The 25470-nt window shown below is 40.4% G+C and overlaps 1 protein-coding gene across 1 annotated transcript in view; it reads right to left on the reverse strand.

The window, feature by feature from the left end:
• LOC140463061 (tyrosine-protein kinase Srms-like) overlaps positions 1–25470 on the reverse strand; it is a 70807-nt gene that overhangs the window by 31592 nt on the left and 13745 nt on the right. The window contains exons 2-4 of the mRNA XM_072556719.1: positions 11323–11444; positions 3729–3892; positions 327–471 (exon numbers count right to left, since the gene is read on the reverse strand). Of these exons, the coding sequence (XP_072412820.1) occupies positions 327–471; positions 3729–3892; positions 11323–11444 (431 nt within the window). The remainder of the gene's footprint in view (positions 1–326; positions 472–3728; positions 3893–11322; positions 11445–25470) is intronic.

Here is a 25470-nt window from a genome sequence, read left to right on the forward strand (position 1 = left end):
GAGTTGATTCTGGGATCTACAATGTGGTTCACCAGGCCCCACATTGGTTGAACACTGGGATTTGACCCTCAGAACATAATCTTGGTTTATGATCACATTAACTATATTCACTTAAAAAACTACATCTTATCAGAAAATATTCTGTTCCCAGAAGGAATGAAAGAATTTTCAGATTTTAATAATCTATAGCTACTGGCTTTTCTTCAACAGTAACTGTGAAGTTCAATACTCGTGTGAATGCGTTCTGCCGACTGCATTTGTTCAGATTTACATCCACCCCTATCTTCTGAGCAGCACACACATCATCCAGTAAATATAACACAAACCTTTTTTAATCATTTTGATCGCCACATGTTGGTTATTCTTCCAAACACCTTCCCAGACCTCTGCAAAATGACCTTCTCCCAGTTTTCGTAGCAAAGTCAATTCTTCCCTGGGTATTTCCCATTGATCGGCTTTGTAAATAGTCCGCTGCAAATAAGCCAAAACAGTAAGACAATTTTAATATATGTTTTTAAATAGCACCTTAATTAAATATTTATTTTGAACAAGTGTAAACACAATGATTCTTCAATCAAATTCTAGGGCATCAATATTTTCTCAAGCTAATTTCAATTTCATAACATCTTTATCAGATTATTTTACATAAGTGGTCAAAGGCTCAATAAATGGAGTCAAACCCTACCACAGAGATTGTAGTCTGCTTCAGTGCAGTACTTAGGGTAAGTTTTGTTGATGGAGATTGTAAGAGATAGTTTTCTCAAAAGTGTGCATGTGAATGTTTGATTCCCCTTTGCAGGAGTACAGCTGCAGCCTCCATAGACTAATATTCACAGTGCTGTTGCCAGATTAGCTTCAAGTGCAAGGTTCTGCCAACATCAAAATTGTTTTTCTCTGTCTAGGGAGTAGCTCTGCACCAGATTTGCATTCAGGTCTTTACAAGCCCACTGCACTAGAATCCAGCAGAAGGACAGGGAGAGGTGGAGGGGAAGGATGGGGTGTGATGAAAGTACACAGAAGATTGGCCCTATCATCTCAAACCTTGCATACCTACTCAGGTAGAGGGATAAACATCTCATGTTGTTTCCCAAATGAACGCAGAGATCTTGTATCTTAACCTAGTCTAGCCTAGCCTACATAACATTGAAAGACAATATAAAAATGGGGGGGGGCACAATTCTAAAAGGGATGCAGGAGAAGAGGAACCTGGATATACATGTGCAAAGATTATTGCAGGTAGTAGGACACATGGGGAGAACAGTTAATAGAGTATGCAGTGGTGTTCTCAGCTTTACTAACAGGGGCATAGAGTACAAGAGCAGGGATCTTGTACACGACACTTGATAGACCTCAGTTTTGTGGGCCACATTGTAGGAAAAATAGGAATGCATTGGAATGAGTGCTTAAGTGATTTAGAGCAATGAGTAAATTCAGTTATGAGACTAGATTCAAAAAGTTAGGACGGTTATCTTTGGCGAGAAGAATGTTGAGAGGAGAATTGATACAGGTTTTCAAACTCATGAGCTGGCTGGATAGAGTAGATAAGGAGAAGTACTTCTGTTTGTTAAAAATAGAATGAGAGGGGCATAGATTTAGAATGATATGCAAAAGAAGCAAAGGTGATTTCAGAAAAGACATTTTCACCCTGTACTTTAGAGTACAGAATGCTGTGCCTGGAATCTGGCAGCGGTGAGTTCAGTTGAGACATTCAAGAGGGCATTGGATGATTATTTGGATGGAAATGGTATACAAGGAGAAAAAGCAGGAGATTGACATGAGGGAGTAGAACCAGTACAGGCACAATGGTCTGAATGGCCTCCTTCCACATAATAATTCTTTAAGAAAGTTCTATCAAAAAACAGGCTACCCAATAATTCATTAACTTATTGTTAGAGGCATATTTCTGTGCACAAATTGTCTGACATTATAACAGTAACTGTCATTCAAAATTTAACCACTGATTGTGAAGCATTTTGTGATACTCTGAAGGCATGAGAAAGTGCAACTTAAAAGAGACAACCACCTGATGAAGGAGCAGCGCTCCAAAAGCTAGTGCTTCCAAATAAACCTGTTGGACTATAACCTAGTGTTGTGTGATTTTCAACTTAAATGCAAGTTCTTTCTTTTTGCATAAATTAAACTCTCAAGGCAAAATGTTCTGATAGAATATCTAAATTACATCAATATTGTAAGCTGTACAAGTCAGCATATTGGGGAAATCATACAACTCTGAGGTCAGTTTAATAAGTCTATTTGGAAACACTCCCCCCATGCTCAGTTCTGATACTGCAGCTGTCTTGTAACTACAGATATCTCGTTACTTAACTTTCAGCCATAGAATCGGAAGTAAATTAGTCTAGCTAGGATGACTCTGTCCTCAACTTCTTTATTTTAATGTTTCAGAAATAGGGTCCTGCCCAGATTACCCTGAATAAAAACAGACATCAAAAACCACAGATATAACAGCACAGAGAAAACACAAAAGAAATTTCGTAACTCCACAATGCTTATGACTTGTTGTATCATTAATCTTTATACTTAACATTGTGTAATGATATAGAGGGATTGATCATTGGCCATTTGCAGTTGTGGATCTTGCAACCCTGTGTAAGTAAGTTGGTAATGTTAATCAAAACTCACATGTCATGTGGAAAGAGAAACGTTATGTGCTGTTATATTCCTAATTTGTACCACAATTCTTTTTCTTTCTTACACTGTCTGTTCTGAATAAAACAATTCCTCAAGTTCATTTAGAAGTTGAAATTATTGTTATTTGTTGATTTACACAGGCACACAGCTTGAGTGATCACAGATCTGTTGATCAGGTGATCTGTGAATAGCCAGGTTGAGAGTGACTCTGCTCCAAGAGTTAACAAAATGTATTTTATGTGAAGAAATCAAACATTGTTACACAGAGGCAAGAAAAGTCCTGATGAAGGGCTCCTGCCCGATTCTCCTGCTCCCCGGATGCTGCCTGACTTGCTGTGCTTTTCCAGCACCACTCTAATCTTCACACAGCAAGCACAGCTAACTGTCAATTTTTGTTCTTAGAGCAGATAGTAGATCTGATTGGTCAGGGTGTTTCCATTAGATTGCAGAAGAGATTGGTAGTCACCACCAACCCTCTTTTGATCCCATGAGAAAGGTACAGCTGTATGTAGGAAAAAGTTTTGCCTACATAAAACAGGCCCATGGATGGTATTATATGCAGCTTCTTGCTAATGCTAACACAACACACTGCAAGTTAGTCTGATGATTTTAAATTGGTTTCAGTTGTAATTTGTAGCACATATTATTTAATACCTGATTTCCAATAACAGAATCAAATCTAATAATCACCATACTGTTCCGAGGCTTGGTTAATCCTAGTCCTGAGTTCCAGATGAAAAACTTCCATTTTGTCTTGTTTCTTTCCTCACGGCTTAATTTCTTTTGAAGCAGTTTGAGACTTGTAATACTTTAAAGGAGTTACATGAAAGAAAGTTTTTATTCACATTCTGTAATCTATCAAGCATTAAATGCAAGAACTGTTGCATAGTTTCCAGATCACATACAGATAATAATGTTACCTCAGGTACAATACATACACACCTCATTTTCGTTATTTACAGAAGCTGTTGGTTAAGCTGCCCTGAATGTAGTAACATTTTGTCCTTAATGTCACAACATTCTATATCAAGTCTTTCTATACAGTTTTCACTTACAAAGTGTGAACTCTCAATAAATACCTTTGCACAAGGTTTTGTCAACAAAAACCCAAGGGTCTTCCAATTCGTCTTGTAGAATGCCAAAAGATCATTAATTGTTGGAAACTTCCTGTTTTCATGAAGATAAAACATTCCCTCATCAGGTGAGGTAAATATCCGAAAGTGATGGACTTTATCATTTAAAGCTGTAGAAGAAAGAAACAAGTTTAAATTGAGAACACCACTTGGGCTGGATTTTCCGAGGAGTGGCGATCAGATGTGGAAAGCTGCTCCAATCCCTTTTTTGTAACAGAAATCTGCTTTGTGACATGAGATTCCAATCCCAGCTCCTTCAATATTTCCATTCTGACAGGTCCCTCATAATACAAAACAGTCAGAAGGTTGCAAACTGCATTCCTTTTTCACAGCGGACAGCTGATGGTATGGTGATATTTAAAAGTCCAGTAACATAGATGGTCACCTCAACAACTCCTGTGAAAGAGCAGGAGAATCGACGTTTCAGGCACAAGCCCTTCCCCAGGCTAGTGTGCCAAGAGGGCGGAGATAAAAGGTAAGGGGGAGGGAACTTGGGGGAGGGGCGCTGGGAATACGAAAGGTGGAAGGAGGTGAGGGTGAGGGTGATAGGACAGAGAGGGGGTGGGGGCGAAGAGGTCGGGAAGAAGATTGCAGGTCAAGAGGGCGGTGCTGGACTGAGATAAGGTGGGGGGGGGGGAGGGGAAATAAGGAAGCTGGAGAAATCTATATTCATCCTGTGTGGTTGGAGGTTCCTAGGCGGAAGATAAGGTGCTCTTCCTCCAGGCGTCGTGTGGCCAGGGTCTGGCGATGGAGGAGGCCAAGGATCTGCATGTCCTTGGCGGATTAGGAGGGGGAGTTAAAGTGTTTAGCCACGGGGCGGTTGTGTTGGTTGGTGTGGGCGTCCCAGAGGTGTTCTCTGAAACATTCTGCAAGTAGGCGGCCTGTCTCCCCAGTGTAGAGGAGACCACATCGGGTGCAGCAGATACAGTAAATGATGTGTGTGGAGGTGCAGGTGAACTTGCGACGGATGTAGAAGGATCCATTGGGGCCTTGGAGGGAGGTGAGGTGGGGGGGGAGGTGTGGGTACAAGTTTTGCACTTCTTGTGGTTGCAGGGGAAGGTGCCGGGAGTGGAGGTTGGGTTGGTGGGGGCTGTGGACCTGACAAGGGAGTCACGATGGGAGTAGTCTCTCCTGAATGCTGATAGGGGTGGAGAGGGAAATCTATCCCTGGTGGTGGGGTCTGTCTGGAGGTGGTAGAAATGATGGAGGATGATACGATGTATCCGGAGGTTGGTGGGGTGGAAGGTGAGGACCAGTGGGGTTCTGTCCTGGTGGCGATTGGAGGGGCGGGGTTCAAGGGCGGAGGTGCGGGAAGTGGAGGAGATGCGGTGGAGAGCATTGTCGACCATGTCTGAGGGGAAATTGCGGTCTTTGAAGAAGGAGGCCATTTGAGTTGTTCAGTAGTGGAATTGGTCCTCCTGGGAGCAGATGCGGTGGAGGCAGAGGAATTGGGAAGATGGCGTTTTCACAGGGGGCAGGACGGGAGATTCAGCACCGCCCTCTTGACCTGCAATCTTCTTCCCGACCTCTCCGCCCCCACCCCCTCTCTGGCCTATCACCCTCACCTTCTTCCACCTATCGTATTCCCAGCGCCCCTCCCCCAAATTCTTTCCCCCCTACCTTTTATCTCAGCTGGCTTGGCACACCAGCCTCATTCCTAGGGAAGGGCTTGTGCCCAAAACATTGATTCTCCTGCTCCTCGGATGCTGCCTGGCCTGCTGTGTTTTTCCAGCATCACATTTTTCAACTCTGGTACTCCAGCATCTGCAGTCCTCACTTTCTCCAACTCCTGTGAAACAGTCATTGTGACATTAGGGTGCCAAGAGGGTAATATGCCAGGAGAGATGGGATAGAGTGTCAGGTATGCAGGTTGCTAAGTGACTAAGGGCAAGGTACTAGGTGAAAGGGTGCTAGATCGCAAGGTGGCAAGAGGGCCAGGTAAGTGATGGAGTGTTTAGGGTAGAGGGTAAGTCAGGGTTGGTGTGAGATAGTAGGCCTGATGTCATGGAGGCAAGTGTCTGGTTCTGCGACTGGGATACCGGGTATTGAGTCTGGTGGCTGGGCAGGACTGGCAACAGGGGGAAGGGATGTTGAGTCCTGAAGTAGCAGAGAGGAGCATAGGCAGAGGGAAATGCTGGGTACCATGTGTGGGAGAGGAAGCTGGTGGGGGTGGTATCAGATCCGGCGATGACATTGGGGTGGCAGATCAGGGTCTGGGAGAGGTGTAGTTGGGAATCAGTCGGCAATTAGATTAGGTTTTTAATGGGAGGGGAATGTAGAGGAATTGCTCAGTGAAATCTTCAGTTTCCCAGGTAATTCTCTCGGAGTCTGCTAAACTTCCAATTCCATGGGGTCGCCATGCACAACCCCCATCAGGCTACCGAAATGTCCATTTGAAAGATTATTAATCTATTAAATCTTGCCTATCTTTCATCCTTTATAACTGGGCTGACACAACAATAAGTGACAGGAGGGGTGAAAGTCCAGACTGATGACTACCCTGTAACCTTCTGCAATGGTGTTTGAAGATTCGCTGATATGAAGTTCTGATATCAGTTCACCCCCTTTTCCTCCACAAGTTGTAAAATGTTTCTCCATGGCCTTATTATCCATGCATTCATCTCATCAATATCTGGGTACAAATTAACTTCCAGAGTCTTAACCTCTCCTGTTGAAAATGGATGAATGTTACTGACTTTTAAATATTCGTTACTAGCAAGTGATGGCATGACACAGGATCTTTATTTTCATTTCAGTATCTGTGAATTGCCAGTGATGATCAATATTTTCTTAGTAATAACCTGACAATATTTTTCTTTAAAATCCAATCTTTAAAGCATGAAAATGCAAGCCTTGATTTTAATCATTTGTACATAGGGCATGTATGGGGTTAAAATATTTGCAAAGGGGCACTTATTGGATCCACACTGTAGTGTCCACACACCATTTTAACATGTAAGTTTCAGTAAGAAATCCACGTTGCAGCCTGTGACAGATGCTTTGTGATTCAGAAGTATGGGTTTACTGACACTAATCAGGCTCCAAAGCTAATTTAACTTTGCTGTTGGACTTTGCTAAGGAAATGCGGCTATACAGAGAAAATATCCGGAAGAGGATGGGTTGATCAGTTAACTTAATAGCGATTGTTCAAACACGACAAGTGATCTAAAAAGGTAACTGAATGCAAGCCTTTATTTATTTATTTAGGGATTGCAACAAATATTGACATTCCCGGCAATCCTCAAATCCCATGAAAGAAGAAAACAAAATCTCAAGGTGGAGATGGAAGTCAAAATTAAGAAAGTGATGTTTTAGCTGCAGCCATGGTTAAACTCCATTTGGACTATCACATTCACTTTGGCTACTAAGTCTCAGGAACAATGTATTAACTTTGAAGTGGGTACAGTACAAATTTGTTACAAGAATGCTGGGCTTAAAGGATAAATCACAAGGAAAGGTTGCACAAAAATGATATACAGTCCTTTGAGTTTAGAAGGTTGAGGGTGGCCTAACTGAGAGGACTTAAATAATACAATTCTTTTAAAAGGGTAAACACAGAGAAGCTATTTTGTCATGTGGGTGAAATCCAGAAGGTAACATAATCTGAAAATCAGAAATAACAGAAGACACTAATTTCTCTCTCCAGCATTTTCAGTTTGTATTTCGGATTTCCAGCACCTGCAGAATTCTGGTTTTGATCATCACATTAGAATAAGACCATTTAGGAGTAATGGCGATACATAGGTGTATGAAACTATGAGCAGAGAAATGGAGCAGAAGCAAGATGAAAACAGGATGTGGAGTGATGACTGTAAATGTAGAGTGAAAAAGGAGTACTTGGTGGTGGTCATATGAAAAAGAGAGGAGAATTGATATGTGATGTAAAGAAAGCAAACTAAATTAGCACTGAATGATAAATCCAGGTGTTGCACAGCTCCCACGTAATTGTACTCTGAAGAATGTGATAGACAGGAGGAAATTTTCGACAATGATGATTGTCATCAGGCTTTATTGATTGAGGAGAAGACATGATGAGTCATATTCACTGTTCCTGTTCATAAGGTCATTGCACTCCTTTCTGCATTGAACTCAGATCCTTATGTGGGAAAGTACTGGAAATGACCCTTTCAACCACCTTTGTCCAAGCTAGTGAACAGATTTACAGAATCTGGGAAACAGTTACTCCATCTTTATCCTTAATTTCTCTATTAGAGTGTCTGCAATGGTGTATTAAAGTGAAAGTGTTGCCCTTGGTCTTATGTGCCTTGTCAAAAAGTATTTTCAAGTCTTGCATGTAAAAATTACATTGGGGTTGTAACCTTGATTTAAATAGACCTTGGGACTCAAATTGGTAATTCTGTGCCTCGTGGGTAGGTAAACTGATTCACAATATAATTAAGAGGTCAGCACATTCATCTTACTTGAGTGAAACGAGGGAGATAATATAGGCTTTATATTGTCAATATCATTGGGCTCACTGGCTGCCCTGAGCTACAACTGTGACTTCAAACCTTAATGCCTAACACCAATGTGACGAATGTGAGACATCAACAGAGAAAGGGGAAGAAGGGATAGAAAAAGACATGAATAGAAACAATTACTTTCCACATGCTAATTTTATTTGCTTCCTTAAAAAGAAATCTAGAAGGTATGGCTTCTCAGGAAAGCATAGCAAAGGAGGAGTGAATAGAAGCTGGATGGGATTGAAGAGGTCTCGCGCCTCACGTTGACCACCCTTGGCAGGAGGAATACACGTGAAATAACTTAAAGATTGACAGGGAGATAATGGATTGCTGGGAAACATACTCTGGTTGATAGTTCAAAACATAAGGAGGACATGAACGAATACTTAATAGGAATGATGATGGGAATTGGAAAGAAGAAAGAATGAAGTACACTGTGAGAAAAAAAGCTGAGGTGAAAACACAAGTGGCTGGGAAATGTAATGGAAAAGGCTTCACAAACCTCAAACAGTGCATCAAAAGTGCAGTCATTTGGGGATCCATCTACCGTTAAATCAATGCCCCCCCCAGCTACAATCTCCCACTAGAAAGAATGAAGGAAAAGTCAGACGCAACAGTGAACACAGCAAAAAGCAAATAAAAATAAAGCATTATGGAGAGGAGAAACAATAAAAGATGAGAGAGGGAGAACTTTAAGTCACAATTTCCTTTGTGTAAAACCACAATGTTGCTACCCAACTACAATGCAATGTTTGAAGGGCATTGTTAAAACATCAGTATATAATTCAACATCTAATTTAATGTGATATATTCTGTTCATATTTTTGTTAATCCATTTTAATATTTTCATTGTAAACTTTTACATTTTATAGTGTAACCTTGCCATGGTGTTATTACACTCTCTCAACAGGCAGGATCATATTGTTCATATCATTAGAGAAAATATATGAGACAAAAAAGTGGAACTAAGAGCAGAAAAATCCACTTGTACATGATGGTTAATATCATAGGGATTTAGAAGAGGTGGTTGTACAGATAATGGATGCATTGTTGTGATCTTCCAAAACAGGCTGGATTCTAGAACCGTTCTAGATGATTGGAAGGTAACAAAGTAACATTGTTATTCAAGGAAGGAAAGTTAAATTCCAATACATTCTTAACTCACCATATCAAGGACTAACTGTCCTATAGCTTCCTATTTACTGTCTCCCTCCTCATTGGCCCTTAGTTTAATTCATGATATTGATCTCACCATTCCCTAAGGTGAGATAATGCAATCACATTACTGAGAATGTACAACAATCAATTTATGTTGTAAGATGTAAAAGTTTCAAGTGACAATAAAATAGGGCCAAAATATATAACACTTATGTGGGAACTAAACCTACTAAATATATCTGCATATCATTGGCCCTTAGTTTAATTCATGATATTGATCTCACCATGGTGGAGCAGACTCAATGGACCAAATGGCTTAATTCTGCTCCTCTTATGGTCTAGTCCACATGGAATTCATTTTTACTGCAAAACTGAAGCATAGCACAATTTGGAGAACTAGCCATGATCATAATGTTTAATTGAGTTACCAAGTCAGTACCACTTGAGAAAGCAGGGGCATACTAAACTTATGGTTAATCAAATGGCTTTTTACCCCCCATTGAATGATTAAATATGAAACTATCTGCTTTTGAATATACATTATGCATCATTTCCCTTTACCTAGATTTAAATTATAGCCTTTAAAGGCCCTTGAGTTTTTGATCCTGATTGTCCTTCTGAGACGAACTAAAATTAGGCAGGTGCTTCCACCATGGGGCCAGCATTTCAGGCATCTACCAAAGTGAAGATTACTGCAAAGTTTAGCTAGTGACTGTTACTTGTGCCCAAACACTTTCTTAATAAGCCTTTCAAAATGTATCAAAATACTGGGGGTCTTTGTCACAAACTAGACCTAGATTCTTAGATGGGACTTGTCACTGCCTTTCAATAGGCCAGATTCAAAGTGGCTGACTTCCCTGACACTTCTCCTCTGTGCTAATGCTCCTGTTCATCTGGATTTTTAAAAATTCATTCACGGGAAGTAGCGTTTATTGCCTGGGCTGTCCGTGGTTACCCTTGAGGTGGTGGTGGAGAGATGCCTTCTTAACCGCTGCATTTTATTTTGTGTAGGTAGGCCCACAATGCAGTTGAGGGAGGAAGGGCCTGTATTTAGGACAGTGAAGAAGGCGTTTGATATGCTTTCCTTTATTGGTAAGAGTATTGAATAAAGGAGTTGGGAGGTCATGTTGCAGATGTACAGGATGTTGGTTAGGCCACTGTTGGAATATTGCATGCAATTCTGGTCTCCTTCCTGTTGGAAGGATTTGTGAAACTTGAAAGGGTTCAGAAAACATTTTTAGGATGCACACAAGTGTCTGTTTCCATTCCCCATATGCTTTTCAACCGCCTGATTTTGCCTGAAATCAAATTGAAAACCAGTGAATTGACACTAAGTATTGGAGTCAACCGCACAGATGCTGCTGTACGAGATGAGAATTTGTCACCTCTGATAGCACAATGAAGATCTTTTCTAACATTTCTGCAATAGTTAACAGAGTTTGAGGTGCCGTTATTTTACAGACATGCACCATGTGAAGGCTCCATGGATTATAAATTAGCATGCAGACTTTGTCATTCAATAAAGCAACTTTATAACAAGACACCAACTCGGCTGTAATGTAAAACAAATTCTCATTCCAGCAGGGGTCAGCTCCCAGCAGTCAGAAATCAGAATTCTGGCTGATAGTTTCTGTCATTAGCTGGATCAAATCAGAGACTTAAAAAGAAATTGTTTTTGGGACATGGCTAATCCTGGATAGGGCACCATTTATTGTGTATCTCTATTTGTCTTTTTAAACTGTTACAGTCCATAGCGGATCAACATACCCATAGTGCTGTTAGGATTGGAAATCCCGCAAAAGTGTAAGCTGGTTTCCAAAGGTGAATACCAACGCACATCGGCAATAACCCAGTAAACCACTAATTACAAGTTAATTTTTATCAAAGCTTTGATTTACACTTGACCATGTTTTGCATACCTGATATTGAAAAATCACTGTTAGTAGTCTCACTTCTACGAACCAGGAAAGTTCCATTTTGATTTTCTGCAGATTGCAGCAATTTTTCTGCATTGGCTCTTGATAGGCTTCCAAAGTACCACCTGATTCAAAAATAAAATCACCTTTTATTACAAACTACTAGCAAGTTCCCTGTGGTATTGTTTATGGTGTGTTGGATGATATGTCACTTTATAACATTATTGTCTCTCTGAAATCAATGTTATGGGAAAGGTTTTAACATTAATAAGGAGGGTGTACAGGAGAGGAGAAATGAGGACTGCAGATGCTGGAGATTAGAGTCAAAAGGTGTAGCACTGGAAAAGGACGCAAGTCAGGTAGCATGTGAGGAGCAGGAGAATCGTCATTTCGGGCATAAACCCTTTATCAGCATTCCCGATGAAGGGCTTATGCCCGAAACATCAATTCTCCTGCTCCTCAGATGCTGCCTGACCTGCTGTGCTTTTCCAGTGCTACACTCTTTGACTAGGGTGCACAGTATATTGTATGTTATACATATATAGAGAGCAAAGTTCATAAACCAGCCAATATTTCATTAAACGTGTGATTACTGGACATCATATTTCCTGACAACAGTTACCACTGAATGATAGAATCTTAAAGCACAGAAACAGGCATAAGGCCCATTAAGATTTTGATGTTCTTCTCCATGTAAATCATCTAATCTAATCTTATACTCCTGGCTGCTCCCTTATCTTTTTATATTTTGGTTATTTTGAGCAACCCCAATATCATAATTTTAAACTACTTTGTTTAGAAGTAGGTGCGGAAAAATATTTATATTTTGCAACAGGAGTGTCTAAATGTATGCAGGGTTGCATTGTATATAGATCAATAACAACATGCACTGATGCAGCATCTGTAATGTAGTAAAACATCTCAGTGTTCCACAGAAATGTTATCTGTCAAATTCCAAATTATCCAGCAAGTGATTTTATCATATGATGGGACACAACCATGAAGACAAGGAGAATGCAGATTTATTTCTCTGTGCAGTATGAATGTGCTCATCTCGCTTGGCCTTTCTGTAGCCCTGCCGGGTGGGTTTTCAACAGTTGGAGGCCCGTAAACCAACTCGAGCAGGATAGCCCACCACTTTGAAATAGAATAGTAGAGTCAAAGAGATGCACAGCATGGAAACAGACCTTTCGGTCCAACTCGTCCATGCTGACCAAATATCCTAATCTAATTTATTGCCATTTGCCAGCACTTGGCCATTATCCCTCTAAACCCTTGCTATTCATATACCCATCCAGATGCTTTTTCGTTGTTGTAATTGTACCAGCCTCCACCATTTCCTCTGGCAGCTCATTCCATACAAGCACCACCCTCTGCGTGAAAAAGTTGCCCCTTAGGTCCCTTTCAAATTTTTCCCCCTCTCACCATAAACCTATGGGCTTCTAGTTCTGGACTACACCACCCCAGGATAAGACCTTGTCTATTTACCCTATCCATGCCCCTCATGATTTTATAAACCTCTGTAAGGTCATCTCTCTGCCTCTGAAGCTCCAGGGAAAACAGTCCCAGCCTAATCAGCCTCTCTCTTTACAGCTCAAATCCTCCAACCCTGGCAACATCCTTGTAAATCTTTTCTGAACCCTTTCAAGTTTTACAACATCTTTCCGATAGGAAGGAGACCAGAATTGCATGCAATATTCCAAAAGTGGCCTAACCGACGTCCTGTACAGCCACAACATGACCACTCGACTCCTATACCCAATGCTCTGTCCAATAAAGGAAAGCATATCAAATACCTCCTTCACTATCCTATCTACCTACAACTCCACTTTCACGGAACTATGAACCTGTACTCCAAGGTCTTTTTGTTCAGCAGCACTCACCAGGACCTTACCATTAAGTGTATAAGTCCTGCCCTGATTTTTCTTTCCAAAATGCAGCACCTTACATTTATCTAAATTAAACTCCATCTGCCAGTCAGCCTATTGGCCCATCTGATCAAGATGCTGTTGTACTCTGAGGTAACCTTCTTCACTGTCTACTACACCTCCAATTTTGGTGTCATCTGTAAACTTACTAACTATACCTTCTAAGTTCACATCTAAGTCATTCATATAAATGACAAAAGGTAGTGGACCCAGCACCGATCCTTGTGGCACACCACTGGTCACAGTCCTCTCGTCTGAAAAGCAACACTCCACCACCACCCTCGGTCTTCTACTTTTGAGCCAGTTCTGCATCCAAATGGCTAGTTCTCCCTGTGTTACATGAGATCTAACCTTGCTAGTCAGTCTCCCATGGGGAAGGAAACTTGTTGAACACCTTATTGAAGTCCATATGATCACGTCCACTGCTGTGCCCTCATCAATCCTCTTTGTTACTTCTTCAAAGAACTCAATAAAGTTTGTGAGACATGATTTCCCATGCACAAAGCCATGTTGACTATCCCTAATCAGTCCTTGCCTTTCCAAATACATGTAAATCCTGTCCCTCAGGATTCCCTCCAACTTCCCTCCAACAACTTGCCCACCACTGATGTCAGGGTCACTGATCTATAGTTCCCTGGCTTTTACTTACCACCTTTTTTTAAGTAGCATGTTTGCCAACCTCCAGTTTTCCAGCACCTCAGCTGTGACTATCGATGATACAAATATCTCAGCAAGGGTCCCAGCAATCACGTCCCTAGTTTCCCACAGAGTTCTAGGGTACACCTGATCAGGTACTGGGGATTTATCCACTTTTATGCGTTTTAAGACATCAGCAGCTCCTCCTCCGTAATATGGAAGGTGCTTACGTTTGATTGGTGCAGACTCAATGGGCCAAATGGCCTTTTTCTGTGCTGAGACACTTTGCCCTCCAGCCTTTATAATATGAAAGCTGGGTGGGTACTGAAATGATCAGTTTACATTAAGTGATTAATTGATGGTCAGTTCAGCTTATTAACAACCCTATTGACCTGACGAATACACTGCCTCTGCCATAAGATAATTGAAATGATCAGTCGAGTTGCCACCCCTCCAGGATTGACCTGGGATCTCCAAGAATTGAACAGCCTGGAACACTGCTAGGAGAGAAAACAACCATATGGAACACAACCTTGTTTTACTTTTCAATTTCTTTCAATGCTTTCATTTGCCAGTTATAAAGATACTGCACAAAGTGAATGAAAAACAATTTGTATGAGTGGGATGATTGATTAACTGCTAACATCTCCAGTAATAGGTCCAGGTAGACTTAGCAACCTGAGTAATGAGGCAGGAGTGGACAACCTGATTTTATAGAAAAGGGACAGAAAGGAAAGAGATATTTGATTTTACTTATTATTGTCACATGTACCAAGATATAGTGAAAAACATTGTTTTGCAGCCTATCCAGACGAATCATATCATACGTAAGTACAACCGGGTAAAATAATTTAGAATATGGTGTTAAAGCTACAGAGAAGGTGTAGATGAAAATCAAGTCTAAAATGAGAGGTCCATTCTTTAGTCTGATAACAGCAGGGAAGCAGCTGTTCTTGAATCTTGAATGGTCATTGTGGTGGGGTGTGATGGGGTTTGGAATGGGTGGCTTCATGTGTCAGGATACCCTCTAAAGATACTACCTACCCTTCCTCCTTAACCTTGTTTCTCTAAAACCCATCCAATCAATACTCCTGAAGTTGGCCAAACATTCCCACACAATAACCCCAACATACCTCTCTAAGGATCCATTGAGCCATCTCTCTGAGACTGTTTGCACTCCCAATGCCACTCATTACCAAGCTCTTGCATCTACCAACCAATTTGATTGGCCAGCAACTCTAAAGGGGAGAGCTTCCTCTTGCTGAGAGGTGGAAGTTCCATTGTTCCTAAGTGAACCCACCCGCCACTTCCTGGTGAAGCATTCGATCAAACTGCCCAAGGTAACAGTGATGGTAGCATAACCAGCTTGCTGAAAACAGTGGGAGTTCAGCAAAGCCCCAGAAGGTTACCATTCCTTATGAAAGTGATTCACATACTTACAGAATAGGGCCAAGGAAAAAGTTCACAGTCAAACTCTGAAGAAAACAAAGTGAAGCTTGAACCAGCTCAAAAAATGTCTGACTGTAGCAACAATGCTCTGGTGAAACACCTTGTGATGTATTAGTATGTTAGAAGTATTGCAAAAATGCAAGTTGCCATAGTAGTGAAGAAAAGGCAGTATTGGTGATCTCTGTCTTTAAAATATGGAATTGATCAAAAAATGATAAATTGTAGGAAGGTGGCGATGTTTATTTGTAGAACATTGTTCTTATCGCATTTTGTAAACTTGTATTGACATTGCATGGCCCACTCATATTCTTCATAAATTCCAATGAAGAAAGCCAGTAGGTACTCTCTACTTTCCCTTGTTAAGTTGGCAGAGCATCAGGTCTTTGTAAACAAATGTCTTGCTTACAGATTCTCAGGAACTATTTAACATAATAATATACAATCTCAACATACCACATTGTATTGATTGCCTTAAAATAAACTAAGTTTGAACAGCAAGAGGCAGAAATTTCAGTCTTGTCCAATTCTAAAATGTAATGAAGTATGTTTATATTTTTACTGAAAAGTTGTGAATATTATTTTAGTCTATATTCGGTAATGAGACTGACACTGTAATTCAAAAGACTGGGGCAATTGTATGTTACTTGACAAGTTCAGCTCATTTGTACACAATAAAGCTACTCTTATATACATACCCTACTGAGAGTGTTGGATGTGAAGGTTCAGAATTTTGGGTGCAGCAGCTGTTGATAGAATCTGTTTCCTTGGGAGGAACAACAATTCTTTCAGCAAAGATAGAAATATTTGCATTAATATAGTATCATTCATGAACACAGCTGTCCCAGAACATTTTACAACCAGTGAGGTGCTCTTGAAGTGGTACTCACTGTTGTGATGCAGCAAGCTCCCAAAAGAAAACAGCAGTTTCCCTTGTTGGCGTAACCAGTGAAACCCATTTCTCATGAATGCATAAAACATGCCATTACACCAATACAGTAATCTATTTCTGTGTTGATAGTCAAGGGTTAAGTATCAGTCTGGACAATTTGAGGTAACTCCTGTACCTATGTTTTTGTTTTTGCCACTATTTACCTATTATTTACTTATCTATGCAATTTAACTATGTGATCTGCCTGTATTGCTCGCAGGACAAAGTTTTTCACTGTGCCTTGGTCCATGTGACAATAAATTCAATTCAATTCAGTTCAAGCTTTTCAGCCATGAAAGTTCAAAGTATCAGGACCACCCTAAAGAGGCTGTCAAGAGCTTAAGTGATTGTGAATTAGTTTATTCAGTTTATGAGGAAGCAAAAAGTTAGATTATGATGCACAAACCAAAACAACAGGAAAAGCATTCAATCTGTGCCAGGTACGGACATTGCACTGCTCCCCGAGGACTAACAGATGGATAACGTGGAGCATGTTGATCCATGTAACTTGTGGAGGCAGCTTTGTGCTCAATAGCTGAAGTGTGAGGAAGGTCTTCTTCCATATGAAGATCAGGCTGTAACCTAACAAGGACTGACACATGCCTCCAAGCGCCCAATAATGGACTTTTTTTTTAATGGGGCTAGTATTTTACCATTTGTCAGGGACTTCTTCAAATTTCTAATCAATTGACACACAACAGTTACCCAAGATCCTGCCATTTCAATTTTTCTCCTCTGTCAGCCATTGTCCCCAATTAGATTCCGACACAACTGCAGGCCATTGAACACATTAATAAAAATGGGGGTGCTGATTCTATTTATAATAAACTGAAGTATCACCTTTCATCGAGTTTCATGAAGGCTTTTTCTCTGTAGGGCCTTTTCTCATATTATAGTCCCAAATGTGCCTCCTTAATGACCTGTAGCAGCCCTATGGCAACATTCTTGTCAGATGCAGGGTTAAAAGGGATATTGATCAAATGCTGACAAATGGGACTAGATCAATTTAATAGATCTAGTCTGCATGGACAAATTGGACCTAAGGGTCTGTTTCCATGCTGTACACCTCTATGACTCTTTGTCTGAGGGTCACCTTCTCCTTCATCACTTCTGCCAAGTAATATTTTAGCTCTTTCAGCTAATGCCATGCTGGAAGCCATTTGTTAAACCTTAACTGGACACTTTTGGAGAGAAGAGTGTAGAAGATGTCGTAATTTTGCCCGTACCGGGATAGTGGTCTTTGCACCTCCTGTTTGACAGCCCTAACTTTGTACTTTTCTTACATACATGACTTGTGGCTGGTGACTGAGTATGGAAGATCTCAGCAGGGCCCAGCTGGAAAGTCGTGTTGTCAATATTACAGTGCTGGATGATGCCTTATTAGCACTCCAAGTTCAGGAGCTTATTCACCATTCTGAATGGTGTGGGGTGCTGAACAGTGGCCACTTAATTGGGCTGCCTATTCCAAAATTTCACTGAGAGGGCGTCCAATAGCCTTTCTGAGCTCCTGGCCTGCACTTCTGCCCATTATTGTAATCAAGAATGACAATTCTACCCTTTGTCTCTGAGCCAGTAGGTCATGGGTTTAAATCCTACTCCCGATATTGAGCTAAGCTGTTAATACTGAGGAGTACTGGATTGTTTAAGATGCTGTCTTTTGAAAGTAATGTAAAGCTGGGGTCCTGCCTGCTAATTTTGATGTCCATAGCATTTAGAAAAAAATCCAAAACTTGACCTAAGCCAACAATTTAATTTTTGCTTACAGTATTGCAGGAAGTCATTCTGTCTATTATATCCATACCAGCTCTCTGCAAAAGCTCTCTCATCTGGTCTCAAAGTCTTGCTTTTTCCCTTTAGTCACATAAGTTTTTTTCTTAAGATAAATGTTCAATTCTTCTTTGAATCTATAATTGAATCTACCTTCACAATACTGTGTGTTCCAGACTCTCACCACTTACTGCATTAAAATAAACGGTTTTCTTCAGGTCTCCATTAATCCTTTAGCCAGTGAACTTAAATCAGTGCCCTCAAGTCTTGATCTTGCAACACAAACAATTCCCCTGGTCTACTCTGCTGAGGCCCCTCTGATGTTATCATATTTCCTTTTAATTCTTTTTCCCCTGAGGAGAACAGACAAGCTTTTCCAATCCATGTGACTGAAGTTTGTCATCCCTGGACTTATTTTCATGAATCTTTTCTGCCTTCTCATCCTTCCTAAATTGTGATGCCCAGAATTGTAGAAAAAAAATCTTGCCGGAGCTAAACCAATGTTTTAACTTGTCACTTGCCTCAATTTGTGCATAAATATGCTGTTACAATCTGTTAAAGAACAAGTTTGACTTCATTTCAAAGCACCTCAATAAGTTTTTTTTTTACAGACATGACAAGACATTCTATAAATACAATGCTTCCCTTTGGTAACCTTAGTACCTTCATGTCATGCATAGCACAACGAGATGCATATTAAAATTCCATTTACTCCCAGTATTTGGGAAGGGGAGAATTCCTCTTATTGATATATATCAAGATATAACAATGAATTGGATTGCTCTGCTAAAGTTTATTTCACATTAAAAAAGTTAATAGATGGAAGAGAGAAACACCTTTCATTCTTCACTCTCTCAAACATTTTTTGCATGTTTCTATTGTTACTCATAAAAAAGGATCAGCCAGTTTTTTCACATTCTTGGAAGATTAAACATGGCCTTTCTCTGATCCATGGTAAAATACCATTAAACTAGCATTCCAGAGACCCATGATAATACTGATGGCAGGGTTCAAATGCCTCCACTGCAGCTGTTGGAATTTAAATTCAATTTATAATCTCAATCATGGTGATCAAAATAACTATCCGCCATTATTGCAAAACCCTTTCTAATATCCTTTATGGGAGTAAACCTGCCATCCTTACTTGGTCTGTCCTGCTAATGCCTCCAGATTCACAACAATATGGATGATTCTTAACTATGCTCTGTGACTACTTTCTAAGCCTCTTTGTTCAAGATCAATTAGGGAAGGGCAACAAATGCAGGCATTTTCTGTTATATTTTCATTCCATGAAAGAAAAAATTAAATAAAAATCTGCTGCTACAATACCCATTTCAGGCCTGGTATCATGGCTGCTTCTCAAGCCATCTGTAAATGGAGGCTGGAGAAGAGATTGTTGTCTTAAGAGGGTGTCTGCAGCACAAGTCACTCTCAGTAGGCACCACCCTTCTCAATGTTTGGTGTCTTTGAATGAGGGAGCCCACAGGTAATTGCACAGGTTTGTTTGTTATGCTCCAAGAGTAGTGTGCCTCTTGTAGCAAGGTTAATACCAGCAGCATCAAAATGAAGCCTTCAAGGAGATATTAATTCCCCAGTTAATGGCCCCAATTGACAGTGGGGCGAGCCTTCTTAAACAAGAGAGGAGGCATAAGATGGTGAGGCCTCCATTTTACACACTATTATCTGACTAAATACAACCCACTATCAGACTCGCAATGGGCGAGAGCATTTAAATTCAACCTATTATCTCATGTGAATCAGTGATACTCACACTCTAATTTTCTATGCAGAGAACGTTGTAAATATTGGTATAATCCTATCTGCAGATATTAATAAACGACTGGTGACTCCCCCAAGCACTGACCTGTTGTCAAAAACCTTTGTAGATCATGTCACATTCCCAACAATTTTCGTAAGTACCGATGCCTCCCATAAATCAGTTAAATACTGAGAAATTTGAAGGTACCTCTTATAAACAAAGAAATCATAAGACCCCATTGTAAATATGGGAATACTCATGTGGATCCACTTGCAAAGTGTAAAACATTCCTAGGAACTTTGTTAGGAAGCTATTGCGTATATTGTCATGATTTGAGGAAATCCTTAAAAAAATGAAGATACATTCTGAGAACATTTCCTGGAAAGCTGATTCATTATCTCACAAACATTGTAAACATCAGTACACTTTTGGAGAGCTCTGTAAAAATTGATAAATTACAAGAGACCCTTATTCCTAAATTCTGAGAAAAAGCATCAAAGTTTTCTCATTTATAGTATACCCAAATTATGCTGTTTTCTGGGACTTAAAGGAACTTATGCACAAATTCTCCTGCACATCTCAACTGTCTACACAGAAGATAAACAGCCGAAAAGCAACACAAATTTACTCCACTACTTGTGTGAGTTAGCTCCTGTCTTCTGTTGATACATTACTATAATAAATATAGGAAGTTCACTTCAACTGAATTATAGAGTCATAGAGTACTGAAACATAGAGCATTGAAACAGATCCTTCAGTCCAACTTGTCCATGTCGGTCATGTTTCCCAAACTGTAATTAGTCCCACTTGCCTATGATTGGCCCATATCCTTCTAAATCTTTCCATTCATGAACTTATCCAAATGTCTTTTAAATGATCTAACTGTATTTGCATTGACCACTTCCTCAGGCAGTTCATTCCACATACAAACCATCCTGGGTGGAAAAAGTTGCATGTGAATGACATGATATTAACAAAAATGGTACTATATCATTCACTGAGAAGCTCTTGAAAATTCTGGACAAAGAGTCAATAGCCTAAAGGAGAATCTATCCTCCAAATGACTTTTGCCACTTTGGTTTGTTCAGATTTTATGAAGAGAAGATGTGCTGACAATTATTGCACTGCTTTTGTTACATAGACCACTTCTCTCCTCAGCAGTAGGTGGCCTATAGACGACACCTTCTGACTTTTTTTCTTCATCCATACTGTTTCTGATCTGAGCCAAAATCCTCACTCATGACTTTCTTCATGAAGGCTACCTCCACCCCTTTCTATCCACTTTATTTATACATGTTAAAAATAAAGTAGCTTGGAATATTTAGTTTTCAGCTTTGATCACAAAGCAATCACATCTCCGGAATGGATATCAGATCAAAACTATTTATCACCATTTGTGCTAATTAAACTTGCTATGAACACTTATACATTCAGATAAAGCACCTTTGCTGTTAATCTTTTACCGTTTGTCCTTGATGTGACATTATTCAATGTTGCACTGTTATTATTTAACACGGACAGTAAAATTGGGCTTTGTAGCAATATTGATGTCTGTATTGAGAGTCCAGAGGTGCTAAAAGTCGTGGACTTGTGTAACCACAGTAGCTGCAGAATGGCTGGTGGAAAACTTCTGAAATCCACTAGGGGACACTGCAGGTGGCCTTGCAGGACTTTCTGGAACAGCTTTGATCCTTCACACCACAGGTTTGAACATCACACCTTATGTGGCAGCAACAGACTGGGCTCGAAGGATGTCAGGCATCACTGGGGGGACTGACAGTGGAATGGTGGGAAGGCTTTCTTTCAATCGTTTGCTGATGAGGTGATCCCTTGATGCCCTTGAAAAGGTGGTGGTGAGCTGCCTTCGTGAACCACTTCAGTCCATTTGTTGTCGGTCATGAGAGCCAGTAGTACAGAAACTATCTGAATAACTGGATAGACATAGAAGGGCACATAGATACATAGCGCACTGGGAGGTTAGTATTTAAGGCTTGGTTAAGGCTTTTAGGATTAAAATAAAGCATATTGAGTGGACGTTTAATTCAGAAATACACATTCATTCAGGGTATATGGGTATTGCTGCCCGGGCCAGCATTCATTATGCATCCCTAACCTAGATATTCTCCAGGTCTTGCTACATTTGGACAGGGACTGCTCTAGTATCTGACGTGTCGTGAGTTTTGCTGAACACTGTGGAACTATCAGTGAACATCCCAATCTTTAACTACTGGAGGGAAGGTCATTAATGAAGCAGCTGAAGATGGTTGGGTCTAGGACACCACCCTGAAGAACTCCTGCAGAGATACCCTGGAACTAAGATGAGAACATAGGGAATATAGGAGATATACTTGTTACATAGCACAAGCTTGACTAGCCTTACAATGGAAAGTATTTATCACAATTGTGACTGGTCCAAGCTTTTAAAGAGACGTCGACACAGTGATCCTCTTGTATGGTTTATGGTCATGGGACAAATGGTACACAAACTTTCATTTGTTGTACAATTTCTATCAAGCTTTATCTCCAGATGCATAGGCCAAAATAAAACCTTTGCCTTATTTGAACCTGCAACCTTCTCCATTTTGAGTCCCATTTGAAGCTTTATGATAATTGGAATTGCAAACAGGGTGGGCTATTGATTGCCGGGAGGTTGGATGATCAGACATACCAAGAATGGGAGTAACTTTATCCATCACTATAGGCAGGGTGTTGGTCTTGCAACCAGATGAACTACCAATTAGATCGAAGTTGGAGATGGTAGCATGGAAGAAGAAAAAGGAGAGCATGCTGTGTCCAAAACAACTATGTAGATTCTGTTAAATCAGCACCTCCAAAGGTGGATCAAGAGCCATTGTGTGAGAAAGGCAGAATCACTACAAAACAGGACCGGTAAACAGCCGTGGAAATAAGAAGTCACACATGGCGGTGGTTGCTGAGATTATTGACATTTTTATTGTCTGGAAAGTCTTTAATGTTTGGAAACAATACATTTAGTTGGAAGCCTGTCAGAGGATAAACTAAATTTTGCTTGAATAACAGAACAAAATTCTGGAACAAAAGGGTTAGAATCCTGGGAAACTATTGGATGCACAAAAATATCTGCTGGGATAAAGAAACAGAGGTGAGGGAAAGGTTAGAAGTTACCTTGGGAGTACCACCGAGTCTAGAGTGCTGTGAAAAAGACAAAAAAAAGGAAAATGTGTCCATGTGGTGTGTCAATGTTAGTGTTTAGTCTCAGTGTTAGATGCTAGTAAACATGAATGGATGTGAAGTGTGTCTGAGCAAAGTTGTATTAACTTTATGCAAGTTAAAAGCAGCAACTAGACAATTATATTAAAAAAATGAGAGATTGTGTGATGAGAAAGCATTGCTTACTTCGTTTGGTGGTAGAAGCATTCTAGGTTGGATACTAAATAAAAACAGAAAGAACTGAGGATGCAGTAAATCAGAGACAAAAATAGAAATTGTTGGAAAAGCTCAGCAGGTCTGGCAACATCTGTGGAGAGAAATCAGAGTTAATGTTTTGGATTGAGTGACTCTTCTCAAGTGTTCTCCACAGATGCTGCCAGCCCTGCTGAGCTTCTCCAGCAGTTTCTATTTTTGTTTCTAGGTTGGATCCAGATTGTGGAGACTTTGGACAATCCTCTCCATGAAACAGAACAGTAGATAATCCATAGAAACAGAAAGTGAAAGCAGTCTTATCAAACAAAGTTTAAGCAGTTGGAGGAAAGGTACAGCCAGTTGGAATTATAATTGGGATGCCAGAGTTGACAGGACAGAGAATCTCCTGCAGACAGGAAAGGGTGAATGAGGAACAGGATGATGCAGAAATGTAGAACAGATCAGTGGTCTGGGAAAATGCAGTTCCTGATGCTTTATTATGCAAACACATCAAGGAAAGAGGCAAAAAAGGCAAGAGACATATGGTTGTAGCAGAGGTGGAACAAAGCTGTGCAGGAAAGGCTCAGAATTTGCAGTCTTTAAGTATGTTACCAGGGACGACATTTATTATGTAACAGAATCATTGATAGTTTTACTGGTAAGTTATGGCAAAAGAGAGTGTCAATTGTGTGTTGATACCAAGTGGGGGAAAAAAGAAAGCTCTCTCTCCAAGACAGATAAAAAAAGGCATTGGAATGTTAGAAAAGGAATCTGTAGTCCCATCCACTTTCAACAGACTGGAAAATCTAGTCTTAGGAATAGGGAAACTGACACAAGGATAAGAGCTTTATGGCCACTTTCCTGATTGATCAAAAGGTGGAGACCCACAGTTTTAAAGAGAGAGAAGAGAATAGATTGTTGCTGTCGACCCTTCATGAGGGGAATCACTCTGCCCTGACAGAGGATAAGAAGAAGGGCTTAAGGTACCTGGGGAATGAGATGAAAACTTGGGTTTAAGGGGCTGTGCATTTCAGAAGTAGGAACATATATCAACAAGTTCATAATATTTGCCAGAGACTGACTGTGAAAAGCTGCTGCTGAATCTCTAATACTGTGTTGAAACAGTTTCTTTGTTCTATTCTTGAGTGAAAGAGATAGACTGGACAAATAGCCTTTGGAATTGAGTGGATTGCAAGCCAGTGTCTATATCGCTTAAAAATGGTTTAGCATTACGTGGCCTGTTTTGTAATCATCTTAAAGCAGTTTGCTATTTCATTGTTATTTACCTTCCCCGAATGCATCTGCTCTTCTTAGAAGAGCAAAATACTGCAGATGCTGTAAAGCTGGAATAAAAACAGAAAATGCTCAATGTTTTCTGAAATAGTGTTATTTCAGACTTAAAACAAGCAATAGGAAAGGCAAGATTTGTGAACTGTGGACGACAGGAGAAATTGTGCGTCTAGCCAAGAGAAAAGGGGAAGCGTACATAAGGTCCAGGCAGCTAAGAACAGAACAGGCCTTGGAGGAATATTGGGAGAGTAGGACCAATCTTAAACTAGGAATCATGCGGCTAAAAGGCGTAATGAAATAACTTTGGTGAGCAGAATTAAGGAGAATCCTAAGGCCTTTTATTCATTTATAAGAAGCAAGAGGATAACTAGAGAAAGGGTTCGTCCACTAAAGGATACGGAAAGAAGGAAGATTGTGTGTCGAACCTGAGAAAATGGGTGAGATTCTCAATGATTACTTTGCATCAGTGTTCACTGAGGAGAGGGACATGATGAATGCTGAGATTAGAGATAGAAGTGTGTTTACTCTGAATCACATTGACATAAGGAGGGAGGATGTATTGGGTAGGCTATAGGATATTAAGGTTGATAAATCCTCAGGACCAGATGGGATCTATTCCAGGTTGCTGAGGGAAGCAAGAGAGGAAATAGCTGGGACTCTGACAGATATCTTTGTAGCATCCTTAAACACAGATAAAGTGCCGGAGGACTGGAGAGTTGCTGATGTTGTCCCCCTGTTCAAGATAGGTAGTAGGGATATGCCGGGTAACTACAGACCAGTGAGCCTGACGTCAGTGGTGAGAAAGTTGCTGGAGAAGGTACTGAGGAATAGGATCTATTTATATTTGCAAGAGAATGGGCTTATCAGTGATAGACAATATGGTTTAGTGCAGGGGAGATCATGCCTTACCAACTTATTAGAGTTTTTTGAGGAAGTGACCAAGTTGATAGATCAAGGAAGGGCTGTGGATGTCATATACATGGACTTTATAGCAAGGCATTTGATAAGATTCC

The sequence above is a fragment of the Chiloscyllium punctatum genome, chromosome 37, assembly GCF_047496795.1.
Source record: "Chiloscyllium punctatum isolate Juve2018m chromosome 37, sChiPun1.3, whole genome shotgun sequence".
Taxonomy (NCBI): Eukaryota; Metazoa; Chordata; class Chondrichthyes; order Orectolobiformes; family Hemiscylliidae; genus Chiloscyllium; species Chiloscyllium punctatum.